General features: G+C 47.3%; 1 protein-coding gene across 3 annotated transcripts; it reads left to right on the top strand.

The window, feature by feature from the left end:
• The first annotated feature begins 1,464 nt into the window (after positions 1 to 1,464).
• LOC119441825 (uncharacterized) lies at positions 1,465 to 16,125 on the top strand. Of its 3 annotated transcripts, none has more exons than XM_037706455.2 (6): positions 1,465 to 1,823; positions 4,196 to 4,321; positions 6,984 to 7,095; positions 12,676 to 12,848; positions 13,909 to 14,074; positions 15,522 to 16,125. In XM_037706455.2, exons 1-6 carry the CDS (start codon positions 1,589 to 1,591, stop codon positions 15,748 to 15,750), a joined length of 1,041 nt encoding a protein of 346 aa, XP_037562383.1. In that variant the 5' UTR covers positions 1,465 to 1,588; the 3' UTR covers positions 15,751 to 16,125. The 3 variants fall into 3 exon arrangements, with proteins under 3 accessions (XP_037562383.1, XP_049519071.1, XP_037562381.1); XM_049663114.1 differs by having other exon boundaries at positions 4,175 to 4,321; positions 13,912 to 14,074; XM_037706453.2 differs by having other exon boundaries at positions 1,466 to 1,823; positions 4,175 to 4,321.
• Positions 16,126 to 16,673: the final 548 nt, after the last annotated feature.

Genomic DNA, 16,673 nt, shown 5'->3' with positions numbered 1-16,673 from the left:
TACTCATTTGCTGTAGCCACCTATTGTTGATAATTAGAAAGTTAATTAGCGTAACTTCGCTAATTATGCACGTAAGTGCGGAAATTGATCTGTGTCTAGAGGCCGCCAATCCGTACACTCGAATGGTAAACATAACGTGACCAAGATTTACATATTTATAATTTAAAAATTTGGTGCAGCTAAAAAAAAAAAAACACCCTGTATACTATACAGCACGTATCGACCAGTGCTGATCTTCCACGAAGTAGCGGCATAATCCAAGCGCACCATCATCCATTTTGAAGATAAAGAAGAAACGCAACGGAAAGAACCAAAGAGTAGGCAGTGTACATAATAAATGTTGTATATATTTGCTTCACTTACAAAATCTCTCTCGTCATTTCATCCTACGTCCACATCCTCTGGGAGTTATCTATACATCAGTGAACATTGCTGCTACTCGCCTCTTCGTCGTCTCATGATGCCACGAGACGACGAAGAGGGTTAACATTTCGGTGTTGCAACCACGCTTCACCGTTTCACGATTCTATCGCGGTGTCTCTCGCAATTATACCAAACACAGCAGTATACGACGACGAAACAGCAGGTGATTAGTAGCAAATGCTTACGCATTATTTAGATAACTCCCGCGGGATATTCTGGGCGTAATTTTTTTGTTGCCAAGCATCACCAAGGGGTGTTTGCTCGAGAAGGCGAGTATGTAAGAAATCGAGCGCTTGTGATCTATACGTCCTTCAATATGGCCACGACAGCAAATAACGTGCAAGAATTCAGCATACTAGAGTTGTTTGTATGTATTCGTCAAACATATGCCTAAGAGCACCTGCGGCGACTTGCAATAAAACGCCTATGTGGTCAAAAAACTTGCAGTGGCATTTCCCGCCCATAAAACCTTACGGCGACGGCGTAACATCGGCAGGGGCTTTAGTTGCCACCATGTTGATCCTAAACTCCGAAGTCCATGGTGGCAGCGGCGCTGCGCCCGGTCGGTTTGTTGGTAACTCGCTTTATTCTACTTACTTGCGCCCATATGCGCTGCGGTAGTGAAAAGATGGTGGTTAAGGGAGGCAGACGCAGCTATCTCAGCATTCTTGAGCGGGCTCGAAAGCAGCAAGTGTAGCGTAAATCCGATCGAGCACCCTACATGTCTTCCTTAGAGGCTCCCCGCAGTCGGTCTCCCAGGCACCAGTGGTGCACCGGTGGTGCACCGCCGGGTCCCGGAGTAGCGTCAGGAACGCCCGTCACAGTTCCGAGTCGTGTTCTGGTGATGATGTTTGCCTGCATCTTTGGTTTCCCAACAATCAGTCAGCGCTAGACACACCCATATCCGTGGAGTGATATCGTCAATGGGTCCTGCCGTATGCTGGAGAGCGCTTTGGCCCCAACCGCGCTGTTATACCGCGGACAATTGCGGAGCAGCTAATGCCGAGCATGCCACCCGAAGAAGAGGGCGATAAAGCGGCGTCCGTGCACTCGGAGGTGGCGGCGCCGTGAGAGCACGGGGGCGCGTTCGTGCGCGCGCGGCGGCACGAGATCTGCCGTTCGCGACCAGTGCGCCCCGAAAAAGAACTGTCGCCCTCAGGCCGTCATGCCCATCCTTTACACGGACGGCAGCAACAGCGCCGACGCCGGAGCCGCCACCTCCTCCGCCGCATCGACGTCGCAGCAGCGCGATGACCGGTCGGACAAGAAGCGCCGCAAGAAGAGCGCCATCGGCCGCTTCGGCCGGGCGGTGGTCAAGTCCTTCAAGAGCAGCGACAAGAACTGCTCGCGCCACAAGGATGTCGAGATTGCCAACGAGAAACTCCGGCAGATCAACCGCGGTGAGTGCATCCTTTCGATCCTGACCGTTCGCGGCGGGATCCACGCGATCCACGCCCGCGTCACCCACCGCGGTGGTTTAGCGGCTGGGTGTTGGGCTGCTACTAAGCACGAGGTCGCGGGATCGAATCCCGGCCATGGCGGCCGCATTTCGATGGGGGAGAAATGCGAAACCACCCGTGTACTTAGGTTTAGGTGCGCGTTGAATAACCTCAGGTCGTCCAAATTATTCCGGAGTCCCCCACTACGGCGTGCCTCATAATCAGATCGTGATTTCGGCACGTAAAACTCCATAATTTTAAATGGCCGCGTCCTATATGACGCCAGCAGGGGCTAGGGAATTTCCGATGCATTTTCGACGAAGTCGTTAACGCGAATTCTAAAAAGAAACGCGCCCGCGTTTTATGTGGTTGTGTATAGCTCCCAAAGGAACAGCCGTGAGGCGATGACTCCTAGGCCTTTATTTATTAAGTTGCTGAAATATAGATAAGAGCAGAGATAAAAGCCTGATAAATGGCCGTAGGCACACGTTGTCGAACGGCCTTTTGTCCCGATGTGCTTAACTGATTCACCATGGTGCTTGTGGCTCTTCGCACCTCGACGCAAAGCCGTCTGCAACTTCGGCTTTACCGTTTCCCGAGCGCAAATAGAAAGCTTCATAATCTTAATACCGAGCATTCTAGGTAGAGGATGCGCTTCGCATTTATATACATACGTGTGTGCAATGATATATGCCTGCGGTACGCTTGTGGCACCTTTACTCACGAAAGCGCTCGCGCCTTTCGCCTCATTCAGTTCGAAGTAAAGTGCTCGACATGATTTTGCGCACTTGCCAAGCACTGGTTTACAGCATCCGCATACTTTTCTCACTGACGAACCTCGCCGTGAGTGCTGCTCGTTTTACGGGATTCTATTTAATACGCACATGACGTACAACAGCGTTAGTCGATACGATAAATGAGGCATCCAACACATATTGCGATGTTTCGTGTATTCTCACATTTCTTATATTCACGCGCGTGCATCGCGAGTTCGGGCTTAGCGAGCTGCGTTGCCGCATCATCCGTCGCCTCGCGTTATCTCGCTCAGCCTCGAAAGGGCACTGAGTGCTTTAGAAAACAAAGTATTGCCCAAACTATTGAAGAATTCCTTTATAATTGCCTCCAGCGACACCCAGCACTGTATAGACCATAGAGTTTCATACAATTACTGTAGATGGAACTGTTGCACTCTGCAAGCAGGGCAGCTCAGCCAGCGTGAGAATGGTGGATTTGCCTAAGTTTGGTCCTTCTGGCTTCAAATGGCTTCGCGAGTTTGCAAAGTGATCATTTCTGAGAAAGTACAGCGTAATAAATAATTAAGTAAACGTCGTTAAAGTTTTACGACGGCAGGATTCGAACACAGGACCTCAACATGGAAGCCCGACATTGCAACCATCACGCCACGCGCGCATGGACAAGCGGAACCACTGAAATTAGCAACAATTATGCGTGCTTGCAGAGTCTTATTAGCCTCTTGTTATTCTAATTGTTTGTACACATTCCAATTGGGAACCAATTAGAACATCGCCTTTGCAATTGGAATACTTGGTAGTTCCATTGATTGCACAATTACAATTGGGGTCAACCATTTCGAACATTTCTCTTTAATTCATTTTTTCTTGCGCTAAGTATAGTAGGACGCCACAGTCCTACTTAGCGCAAGAAAAAATGAATGCACACCAACTAGCCCAATTCATAGCTCTTCCAAATTTCTCTTTAAATTGAAATGTTTTGGTATCGTTACGGGCCCAGTTTATATGAAGATTCCAAATGGACATTGTGATACCTGTCACCTCGGTTGCTCCACCGCGGGCGAAAGGGTAAGGTTATGATTACCTACACCAAATGGTTGGTGAAAACTGCCCAATGACACTTTTGGGGCAGAGTGACAGGTGAGTGACTGCCCGGAAGTCGCTCTGTTCCGCCGCAGGTGAAACATAGGCGCAGGGATGGCAGAATAGGCGAAGGGCCGCACAAAGGCGACAGAGCGCTACTCAGTCCCCCGCAAAATTCCCCGCAAGATTGCGTCTGACGCTTGACATTCTTGGGGAGTGAGACATTATATCTCAACAACTCAATGAGGTGTCAGGCAAGATTGAGTAGAAGACTCGCGATGCACACTTACGAGTTGGTATAATCTAGAAAGCTCAAGCGCGCGCGCGCTCATGCAAACCTCGTTCTCGTTGGCGTCTTGCGCCGCACAGTGTAACGGAAGACGCTACCACAGTATTTCAAACAGGCGTTTCAACAATAGGATTAGGTGAAAATATAGGAGCAGCGAGACAAGCCGCGTCTGCTTTGCTGCGCTACAGGCCCCGCTTGTTACTGTACAGCCGACCAGCTCCGGAAATCAACAAGGAGTACCAACGCCTACACGAAACGATCCGCACCGACACTCGGCGAGCAGAATCACCACGATCTCGCAGGCAGACTGGGAGATGGGATGAAAACCAGTTCAGGTAAGCTGAACTATCCCTGCACTTCTTGTTCTTACACCTCGAAACTGCAGCAGCAAATGAGGCGATACATTAGCCTGTAACGTTCACGAAAGTTTAAAATTAGTTAGTGTCCATTGCTCCTTTATAGCATAGATTATTCTTAGTGTGGTTGCGTTTTTTTTTATCGCTCGTTTATCTCACTGTATAGGCGTAGAAGCACTTGTGGTTACGTATTGGAGCATTGTTCACGTGACTTGATATTCTTTAATCGCCTCTCGCAATTTGGCTCTGAACTGGCGGTTTCATTCTGTCACGAGGTGGCAGCCTAGCTGTGTCATGCGTCGGGGTGTACATTTAGTCAAATCTCAACTGTATAGTTTCTTGTTCGCGTAGGAGCAAAGAAATAGACGTCATGCATGCATTCCAAAATAGAGAAAGTGTATTGTTTTTTTTTTTGTGAGGTGTCAAATTTTGTTCTATCAACATTTAAAGTGAACCACATTGACAAAGCCATGAGAGCCACCGAAATTTTGTTAGCACCAGGGCAGAGCTGGTTACAGAATGGTCACCGAGCTGTGCGAACACGTACACCGTGTTTCACGAACCGCAGAAAACAGCAACTCGACTTTGGAGTTGGTCCCAGGGCATTTTTCTTTCGTTGTGGTACTCTCTTGGGTGCAGTCGCACCCTCTAGCGCAGCCAACTTATTCAGGACAACTTATCGTTCTGGATGTGTTACACTACACCGTTTCCTGCAGTTTTTGTTTATTTGTACTTCGAGACTTAACAAGATTAAGTCTTGGGTGGTACGGCTAAAGGCAATCAATATGTGGCTGACAAAAACCATTGCAATAAATGTAACCGAACTTCAAGACTTAAAACTACTTTCTTACACAAATTGTAAATCAGCTGTAATCGGAACAGTCGTAATTCCTAAACTCGACACAACACATTAAATGTTCTTACATTGTGATACTTTTGCATAACCCAGCACAACTTGACATTCCCCAAATCCCACATGTGGGTAAATCACCGGCTGTTGAAATTTAAGAAGGCAAAAAAAAAAAAAAAAAAAAAAAACTGAGCAGTCAAATGGTCCAAATTTTAGTGCGCACTTAAATTTTAAGTTTTTATTTGTCTCTTAAATTGAGGCATGAGAATGGACGACTGGAATTTTTGTTGAGTAATGTTGTGATAACTTGGAAGGCAAGATGTCTAAAAAAATCAATGTCCAGCTAATATTTAGAGTCCGTGCCATTCACGCTATGTATTCATGCTAAACGAAAGGAACTGCATCTGTCACATGGCTGCACAGTGAAACCCTGTAATATCGCCACGCATCCTCAATCGGCCACTGAATGCTCATTTTGCAGTGCTAACTACAAGTGGCCATGCTCAGCTATTTAAATGTCAAAACAGACTCCGAAGCAACCTGTCCAGCATGCGTTTCTTTTAGCCTCTACGTGTCTATGAGACGTTAAACATAATCAACCAATCATACGGGATAAAAAGAGCGATACCTTCCTGAGGTGCCACTCCTACCTCCTAGGAAAGTGTTTCCGAAGCTTTACAATTATTGAAAACGAAGCTGCTATAGAAAGGTCGAAGAAAGAGAGAAGAGAGAGAGATTGGTTGACCGAAAAGAGGGAAGCCTGCTGACCGCACCAACTGCGAATAGACTTTGTATGAATAAGCCTAAAGAGGAACTATAAAGCTCAGGCTTTGCTGAAAGAGAAGGATGTGTACTGCGTAGGCAAACGTCAGTACAATGACTATTCGCAATGGGCGAACAGAAATACTAAATGCGCCAAAACTGCTCTTGCGAGATAGCTTTAACCACATGTGCTTCTAGCCGCTCGCTCATTCATAGCCAGCAGAAACGAGCGCTCCGTGCAGTTGAAAGCTTACCTTGTAGTAAAAGTTCCAATCAGACATATAAAAAGACGACAGCCAATCGTATAAAATTTCCTTGAACAAGGACACAAGAGTTTCAATAAAGTACATAATTGTGCACAATGCCTACAACTTTCGGCATACCTATTATCAAGCTGACAGTCCGCGGGTGAAATATGGCATCCGAAAGCTAAACAGACGTTAAACACTCTGCCAGTAATTGCCTGGGCTCACAAGAAAAAAAACCACACTACACATAGATTTACGAGGAGCGTGACGACATTGTATCGAGGAACCTTAGTTTCTAAAAAAATTGTTTGTCTACGTTTCTTTGATCTTTTCTTGGCATGTTCATGTTTTACTTTTCATGTATTGTTTGTATGTCAATTCCAACATATAGATGACCTATTCTGCCCTGCATTGGTATTGTATGCTGTAGTGTAGCCAGCTCTATTTTGAAATCGCAGCAGGCAACATCACGGCGAAGTGTGCATCCCCCTTTTCTTTTTTTGGCTTGCACGGGAAGAGTAGGTGGTGCATCGCCTATTTCACCTCCTCCTTGGTTTGTAACCAATAAACCAGAATAAGATTATTATATCTCTGCAAAAAAAAAAAGCTTGAACCTGTTCTATAATAGTGAAAAACACTTTTTGAGCACTCCAAAAAAAAGTGTCCCGTTTCGTCCACTGGAACGCGCCCGATTCAAGTATAGTTACAGCATATATGTGCTGCCAGAGTGGCCACCATGATTGCATTCTTGTACTTACATGCTTTTTTTTCCTTTTGGCAGAGACCTCCAAGGACGTTCTGAGGTACCACGACGTGTCACCAGTGGCTACAAGGCACCCGCACGGCATCAGTATGGTGGCTGGCGTTAGAACGCGAGCGTATTCCGAAGCCAAGTGAGCAGCTTATCACGTTAAACGAAAGTCCAAATCCTCTAAACCATAGAACAAAACATTCACGAACGTCGGAAGGCTACAAATATTTGTTCTAACATTTTCTTGCTCTAACAGGTTTCGGTTTCGATGCCCCGTAGGCGGGTGTGTCATGACGTCACGAGAAACTGGCTCCAGCGATCGCCGCGGTTGTGGCGCACGAGCGAAGCCAGGAGAAACGCACGCAGCCCTTTTGTTCACTTTTTTTTTATGGGCAACGTCGTTATAACTAGCCTTATTGATGAACGACGTCAGCAAACTTAGCTGTCTCTCATGACGTTACGAAAATGTCAATGACGTCGAGTCCGGTGTTCTCAGATCAAAACTTCAGTACTCTTGTTTCCCAACCTTCTTAGTTGTTCAATGTCATACTTTTATGTGCGACAGTATAGAAAAGTATACAGTTTCTACAACTTCAAAAAACATGGTTGCGTCAGTACTGATTTATGACTGATTTATGACCGTGGTGTCAGCACTTGCCCATCGTTCGAGTCTACAGTTTCGAGATCGCGTTTCACTCGCCGGCGATCGCTTTGACGTTTATGTGCTGGGCACGAGGTCCTGGGTTTGACGCCCGTCTGCGGCACTTGGATTCCGACACGAGCGGAACGCATAAACAATCTCACTGAGCTTCGGGTGCTCGTTGAGGGGACACTACGTAAGAATATTTTGTTAAGCTGGGCTAGTAAATTATGCTTATGCAAGAACAAAACAGCCACCCTCCCCGTGACAGGCGCTTTGGTTAGTTGGAAAAAAAAAAACATACAGGTGGAGACGCCGCTTCGAAGTTTTCGTAAAATTTTCACGTCGGCTCGGCTCTACCGGCTGTTTTATTTTAACGTTAACACATATATATTTTTTAATCACTTGCGACATTTTGCATAAGTTTAGTTATCGAGCTGGAATACTGGAAGATACTGGAATACTGGTAACCATCACCAACCCGAAACAGGTCTTCCAGCCCTCTCTTCAGGTCGAGCGTAACGAGGCGTAGTTCACCCAGCACCTCCACCAGAAAAAATGTAACGTAGGCTGAAGATGGAGGTTTGCAAAATATTACTTACACTGGAAATCGATACACATAACTGAGCAATTAAGAAAATGTCACAAATAATTATTCTCACAAATTATTATTAGCGCCCATATTGCAATACATGAATTGAAGCCACCGATTTCACAAGGCACATCCTCTTGGAACGAATTTCGAAACTACATCACCAGTTTCGAGATAAGCACCGTCAAACTCGCCCTTAAAAAGGCACAGTTGTTCCACTTACGTTTTCAGCAAAACACCAACGCATTTCGTATTTCGTAAGGCCTCCATATTTATAAATAAGTAGAGTCTAGACCAGTGTCTCTCAAACGTTTACAGTATGTGATCCCTTGAGTAGTACCAAATCTACCATGACTCCCCCTTCCCCCCATCTTTATAAGCCTTCTGAAAATTTACTTTTTTTTTCAATGACGCAGATACATTCGCATTTTAATTTATTTAAACGACATTAACCACAGCAGAGACATCTACCAGAAATGCTTATTGTTTTTAACGAGGATTAATTTCATTATGTATTTTATTGAGAAAGATGTATTTGCTTTCTTGATACAACAAATCAATGCGTGGGTCTGTGTGGCTAAACGAACATCGCATCTGTGCTTCACGTTACAAGCTGTCTCTGGCCTTTCATTTGATTACTAGGAGAGTCGAGAAACCGCTTTCACAGAGGTGGGCATATAAAAAGCAAGAACTTTCACGCAATCTTCCTGGTCTTGGGGAAAGCGGGAAGCAGTTTGTCCCAGCAATTAAAGTTGTTGAACCGTTGTCGTTCCTGAAACTCCTGTTTGGTTGCGGTGTTGTTGATGAGTTCCAAGAATTCCTCTTGTATGCCGTCAGGAAGATCGTCCACAGTGCATCGGAGCGGACTGCGGGCAAGTTTCAGTTGTACATTCTCATTTGCATCAATATCATAAAAATAGAGTCCGAACTCTTCCTGGAAGCTTCACAAATGTTTCTAGACATCTTGTTGCAGCTCCTCTGCAAGCGGTTTTTCACCGAAGGCCTCATTCAGACGTTGGGAGGGAGCAACACTTCCCCTTTCAACTTTCCCAAAGAGCTAGCTTGTCCAGGAAAGCCTTGATGGAATCTGTGTGCATTATGATGGTGGCGTCTGGGCTCTGTAGTGAGCGGTTCAGTCCAATCAAAGCTTCGGGCAAGTCTACCAAATAGGCAAGATTACGCTTAAGCGGCTCTCGAATGTCCTTTAAAAACAGCTCTGTCTTGTTCCCTTGAGCTGCCATAAATACCTGCAATTCATCAAATAGCGCAAGTACTTGCGTAAGAACATTTCCATTTCACAAACAACGATCAGATATGTAGAAGAGTAGGTCCGGGAGGGCAGAATTCCCGTACTTAACAAAAATATTATTATTGGGTATTACGTAACAAAAACACAATATAATTTTGAGGAACGCCGTAGTGAGGGACTCCGGATTAATTTTGACCATCTAGGGTTTTTCAACGTGCACCCCGTGCACGGACGTTTATGGATTTCGCCACCATCGCAATGCGACAGCCATGGCCAGGATTTGATCCCGCACCCTTCGGGCTTGGCAGCGCAGCGCCAAAAGCCACCACGCCGCCACGGCAGGTAATTCATCTAGCACAGCTGTCGAAACAGCTAGGTATTGACGATCCCTTCTTTGATATGGTTGACGATGCAGATCGCAATTTTTAATGCGACTTGGACGCAAAAGCCTCACGGTTGATTTGGCGCGTTGTGGTTGCTTAGTGGCTTTGGCGTTGCGCTATACTAAGCACGAGGTCGCGGGATCAAATCCCGGCCGCGGCGGCCCCATGCCTATGGGGGCGAAACGCAAGAACGCCCGTGTCCCGTGCATTGGGTGTACTTACATTAATTTAATTTAATTTATTTAAAAGACATAACCACAGCAGAGACAGCTACCAGAAATGCTTGTTAATGTTTTTCCTGACTTAGCCAGCTGCTCGGTTTGGCTGCGCCGAGCAAAAATTCCTAGGTGGTCAAAATTAATCCGGAGTTCCCCCACTATGGCGTGCCTCATAATCATATCGTGCTTTTGGCGCTTAAAATCCAGATTTTTAAAAAAAAGTGAGCGGTACTCTAACGGCTTGAAGCTAGCGGACGTATTACATTCTTTGGCCACCCGCTATGGCCTCTTGATGTTCCGTGCACCACAGAGGTCACGCACTGTATAGAGCACTGCTGATGAGAACACCCAGTCAGTGTTTCGTGATCAATTTAATCTCAAACATGACGCGTGCTCATGGACGATTTTCTACGCATGATTTCCTAACGCATCATGTCAGCCAAATTTTCTCGGTCAATAGTTAAAGGGGAACTAAGAAGAAACACTTAGTTAGTTTAGACCGATAATATATTTTTGGAAACTCTGTTGTCGTCAACTTCGCGATTAGTGGTTGATTATTAGTTGAGAAATCGAGAACATATGTCTAATTTTTTAATTTCGCACCGAAACCGCAACGTTGTGTCAGTGTGACGTCACGGATTAAAAAAAAATATTTCATATTTAGACCAGCGTTGACTCAGTCAAAGTTCGAGAAACTTGCCTAATTTATTCTTTGGCCCCTTTAGAACACAATGTAGTCATATTTGCTGATAAAGAATTAACTAGGTCCTACCAGACGCCGTCAGAATCCATGACGTCACAGCGGCGAGCTGGTGCGGGAACTTCAAGGTGGCGTCGCCACCAGTCTTTTGTTTTCGAGCTTTTTTTCTGGCTTACCAAGCGTCTTCTCGCGATAAGAGTGGCGTCGATTGGTATTGTAGAAGGGTAATTTATTATTACAGAAAAAAATTCTCTGTAGTGTCCCTTTAGGGAAATCTCCGCCTGATGATTATTGATGATTAAAGGCAAGTGTTCTTTTTGAGATGAATTAACTACCGTACATCATTCCGCTCACTGCCCCAAAGAAACGCCGATCACAGAAAAGAATGGGAAGACTTAGCGGTGATTGCTTCACGGACGGACCATCTTCACGCGTGGCTTTGCGAACTATTCACGGACAGGCTTATATTACCACATAGCCTTGGATTGTAGTTCTCAAAGTCGTAATCTCTTTTCGCCGAAATCAGTGTTAGACATGAGGATCCTTGTGAGCCAGGAGTACGTGATAACATAGGCCGCCATCGACCGGGGCATAGCATGCGCGTTTGAACTCGCTTCTGTTAGTCAATACGCCTAGGCTGTTTCCCCTTGCTTCCGTTCTTCAGGTACGAATCGCCCGTTATCGCGTATTCAAGTGTGTTCGCGTGGCGACATAAATTTATGGCAGAAATAGACACAGCGACACTCGCGGTGATATTTTTTTCTCTATAAAAACGAACACTGCCTCACAAAGCCCGGTGCCAGTCGGCGTGAGGATAGTCAGATCATAGAGAAATAATAATCATTTCATGCCAAGAGAAACACACAAAAAAAAGCATCTTCTTGCAGCGAAATTGTTTTGAGTGTGTTGCGAACATCAGGTGACCTGCAGCGACATTGTTTAAAAACTCGCAGCCATTCCGTTCTGTGAATGTGGGCTACCAGCGGAGCTGTTCTTCGGCAGTACGCGCGACACGCGGCCTCCCCATACCAGCGCACGCAAAATACTAACGGCCTATTCGGTTCTTTGCGCAGGCGCGGAAATGCGGCTGGTGGCTTGTTAGCAACCACCTGTCACACCAAATGATCCATGCGCGCTACGGCTATTAGCGCTCCCTCGGAGCAGCAAAACCGAGCAGCTGGCTAAGTCAGGAGCTGGAGTAGCTGCCAAAACCGAATCACGTTCCCGCTTCGCGACATCTCGAACGTTACCAATCACCACCAAACCGTTCTCGAACCACAGTCTGTCGCACACCCCACAACTGTCTCCGGAAATTTCGCATACGCACCCTTGTGCTCGTTCAATTTAGTAGCGTGGTAGCTGCGTCGAATCACCGAATTTTCCGCTTCGCGGCACCCGTCTTCCTGTCAAGCCTGCCGCTTACGGGCAGTCTCTCGGGCACAATCTTCGCTGCTACTCGCCTTCCGTTTTCTAGATTTCCTCTTTCTACGCCAGGTGTCAGCCCATGTCTTACTGGTTTACTTTTCCTCCTCATAAGGGCGCGGGAGTTTTGAGGCAAGGACATTGAAAAATATATGGGAGAGTGGACATACACACCTCCGCCGTAAATATTCCGATACAATCGACAGATGCTACAGAGACCGGCCGCTGTGAAGAAGACGAGGTCCCTTTGCTTTTTAAACAAATATGAATACGGAAAGGTTAAGGTAGCGCTTTGATATTTGCGTCGTTCGTTAGCCACGTGTTCTCACAAAGAGATTGACGTTAGAGAAGATAATTCGTGTCTCTCTCGGAGACGCCCGGTGACAACAGTGATAGGTTCACGTTTTCGCGTTGGCGGCAGCAGTTGAGGGCCAGTCTCAGTTGTGCGAGTGCACTCTTAGTATAGCGATGTGACCGCGCGGTCTCTTCTTGCGCGCGACCTGTTGGCTTCGCTGCAGGAGCCTACAGGAGGACACAGGCAGTCTCAGTATGCACATGCAGCACAGCGAGACAACCACACGCGTCAACGTGGCCGTGCTTCGGCAAGAAGTGGAAGAGTCGTTCGCGGTCATAGAAGCCGAAAGCCCGGTCCCGTCATCTTCAATGTCCACGGCTAACCTCAGCGTTTCTGGTGAGCGGACAGTGCGCGAAAAGCGCGCCGAAGAAAGCAGTCGCCAGCATCTGGCGCTCGATCGTACGGTTGTCGCGCTTGCTCGCTTGCTCCCTCACTGGATGATGGAATCAAAGAATTGCTAATTAACTGTTCAGCTTACGCACGAGTTGGTCCGACCCGCTAAGGCAACATTCAAGAGTGCTCGTGGCATGTTTTACGTTCTTTTGTTCTTCGACCTTCTTACCCTATTGCCGTAGTAGTGGCCAGTTCACGTTTTAAATTATGAGGAATCAATCGATGAATCAGTCAATCAACCAATCAAATGTCGATTGCTTGTAGTTTGACTAAATGATCATGAACGAACTAAATTGCATCGACCACGCGCAGAAGAAAAAAAATAATGATCAGGATAGGGGCATCAGTTGTAAACCTTGAAGAAATTAAGAAATAATCCTGGTGCTTGAGCTTTTACTCGTAGTTTAACCACCTGGAGCTGTCTAGCTCCGTTGTATGCGGCAGGAGCTTACGCATCGCGTATAATGGAGGTTTCAGTTTATAACCGAGCGGCAGAAGCAGCGCGACTGCGAGCGTGTGTAGAAATGGGACGCAACTTCATAGTGGTGTCATTGTGATGCACACATAGCGCTGTAGTTTTGATCGAATATTTGCACGGACGTAATTTTCGCAAATCGTTAGTTGTTCCACGCCGAGGCTTAGCGCCTGGAAACGGAATGATATGCTGGCACTGAGACGCGCGCCACGGGTGTCGCTGATCGACGTCCGGATGAAATACTTTAACCACATCAGTGGCCTGTCCAGGGATACAAGCCACGGAAAGTTTCGCGCAGATTCTGCGTTTAAGGGTTTGTCCTCCGTTTTATATACAACACAATGTACCGTCGATGGCCTACCATAACACGCGCTACTGATATAGTTGCCCCGCAAGCGGCATAGTTGCTTCTGCTGGAGTGAAACAACGAGCATTCATCGATGGTGCTTCGCATCTGTAACAACCATGTGACCGCAATATTATGAAAGCCGGCAGCACCCATGGCCACCTCTACTATCTCCCCATTAGCAGAAGACCTGGCATCGCTGAACACTCAGCAGCTGCCACCATCGACCGGGCCCGCTGTGCTGGAGTGCGGCCAGATGCAAGAGATCAAGCTCCACAAATCGGCGGGCGGGGACGACTGCAGTCATCAGCGGTCGGTCAGCAAGAACACCACGTTGTCTGACCTCAGGTATCCTTTTCCGTCACGATGTCTCCGTATGGAGACGCAACTCGCTTTTGGATGTTCCGATTAGTAACAGCAAGAAAAACAACAACATGAACATAGCGCAGCATGTAAACGTAACACCGCGCTAGCCAAAAATGACTTAAGCCACTTTAGTACGGAAAGTATTGCAAAACAATTCTACTATAAGAGGTGCACTGGCGAGAAGAGGCGTTAAGGGGGGTTTGGCGAGAAGTTCGACGTGTTGCTCCGTATCACTGCTGTTTGTATTCTTGCGGCTGAAGGCCTGCCACTCAGTAATAACCAGCGCATATCATGTACTGGCGAGATGTGAGGACTAGCCTGATGCGAGATAAATATTGACGCTATAGGTCCAGAATATTTTTCTGTAAAGCTTGCGCCGTGTTTTCAGAAAAATATACACATTTGGAGGCATTAAGAGGAAACTATGGCTCGAAGCCAACAACTATTTCCCTATGCAAAACAGTCACATAAAATACAGTGACATAAAGTGAAGCAGACGTTGACTGCACGATACAGTGCCGAACAACCAAGTAGCGAAGAAACAAATATACATATGAAGCTCTAGCTTCCAAACTACTTCTGTTCGCTTATCGATGCGCTAAACCATTTTGAAGTGTATGCACTGATACCATGTTGTGCGAACTCACCCATACTTACATCCAACTAGGAGGCATCGACACTTGACAACAGCTTGAGACATCACAGCTGCCGAAGTGTCTCCTCCTTATTTGAAGCGCCACAAATACAGCTTTCTCGCACATCACATGTCCCTTCCATGATGCAATGACGAAATAATAGCGACGAAAGTTGTATGCAGCTTGGCACAGGCTTGTAGAGCAGAATCTCTGCCTAAAGGCGGGGCAGCTGTTATTTATTCCTCACATCTTGATTCAAAGAGACAAGTGCCCTTCAGAGGCGCAAGTGTTCTTGAGTCGAAGCTGCAACTTGCCATTAATTCTTAAATTAAATGCAGTGTTTGTAGCCCTCTGCACTTCTCAGAATGCGCAGCCATGCCAGAAACGAAAGTGGCCTTTATTGAGAGGCGTAAGTGTCCTTGATCCTTGGATGAAATGCAGCGTTTGCAAGCCAATGCCCTGCACAAAGTGTCCAGCTATTTCAAAGATGCAAGTGCTCTTGATTCAGTGGCGCAAGTGTTTTCGATTCTTAGATTAACGGAAACCGCAGCGTTCGCAAGCCACCGCGCTGTGCAGAATGCGCGGGAAACGCGCGCTCAATTGTATCGCCCCACGCCGCCAGAAGCAGCCTGTGCTGAACCTAACTTCACGGGCGCTTTGAGGCGGCCACGAAAGGAACTTTTGCTGTTCGAGAAAATTCGGTGGGGTGTCTTGCAAGACATTGCCAACAGCTCGTAGAGGCGTCACGTGTTCACATACACCTTTTCTACTCGTGCGCGTCTCTGTCTCGGCAGGACAGCAAGCGTGGCAGCGGCCGCCAGTGCGGAGTTCTGCGCCCAGGTGGCCCGACAGTTGAAGGACGTCTCGGTGCAGACCGACATGACGCTGATGCCCGAGGTGCCACCCGAGCAGCAGCACAAGAACTCGCGCCTCTGGGAGGCGCTGCGGAACTTCTTCAGCGCGCTCCGAGACTTCTTCCTCTGTGCCGCACTCGCCCACAAGGAAGCCGCCGCATCCGACTGACGCCGCCACCCTCATCACCTCTGTGTTGACGTTTGCGTGCCCGTACACCGAGGCAAAAAAAAAAAAAAAAAAAGAGACCCCTCCGCCTGTTGTGCGTGCCAGTTTCCGCGTGGTTTTCGCCAGACTCTCTTGGCTTTTCCTCCAGCCACGGTTAGATCAAGAGCACGGCCAGTGGCGCGTCCTGTTGAAAGCTGTCGCCGAAGAAAAAAAAAAAAGTGTCGAAGTTGAACGAAACGAAGGTTAAGGCGAAAAAAAAAAAGTTGCAACGGTGGGACGATCACGGCGAAATTCGCCCCACCCTTTCTTGTCCTTCACCCTGAGCTCCCCCCCCGCGTCGTATGCGCTCTGTTGCAGTTCGTGTACTTGTAAAATAAACTTGAGAGCTTTTGTGAACGTCTGGGCATTCGTTGCGGGGTGCAAGTGTTGGGCGTGAGGCTTTCCGTAAGCCCGGCGCAAATCCTCTGAAAGAAAGTGCCACTGCAGTCGGTCTGACGTTTTATAGTATAGCGGGCGAACAGGAGCATGCAAAACTGCTCGACAAGCGCTGCCGTGAGGGGCCACTCTGCCTTCGGAGGTGCCACCGAGACAAGCGCGTACACTCACAAGAGCAGTTTACGAGCAGTTCTCGGTGCCCCCGTTCGCCTAGTGTCTCTGTGTATGGCTACGTTCACCAACTGAACAGAAAAAAAAAGCGGATGACGCGGCAGGAGGTACAGATGTGCGATAAAGGCGTTGGCTACTAAACTACCTTTGTCACGACATGAGGCTAGTTCGGCTTTTGATGCAACGCTTAGTTGCCAGGTTTCGAGCATTGCAAACAAGGAAGACTGGCGTGTAGATCATTCAGTGGTCATCGCGCAACGTATACGCAGCGCACCTATTTGCATTGACAAGCTACGGCACCACTGGTCTTGTTGACCATG

Source organism: Dermacentor silvarum, chromosome 2, assembly GCF_013339745.2.
Source record: "Dermacentor silvarum isolate Dsil-2018 chromosome 2, BIME_Dsil_1.4, whole genome shotgun sequence".
NCBI lineage: Eukaryota > Metazoa > Arthropoda > Arachnida > Ixodida > Ixodidae > Dermacentor > Dermacentor silvarum.
This window is presented reverse-complemented; position numbering and strand designations above follow the sequence as displayed.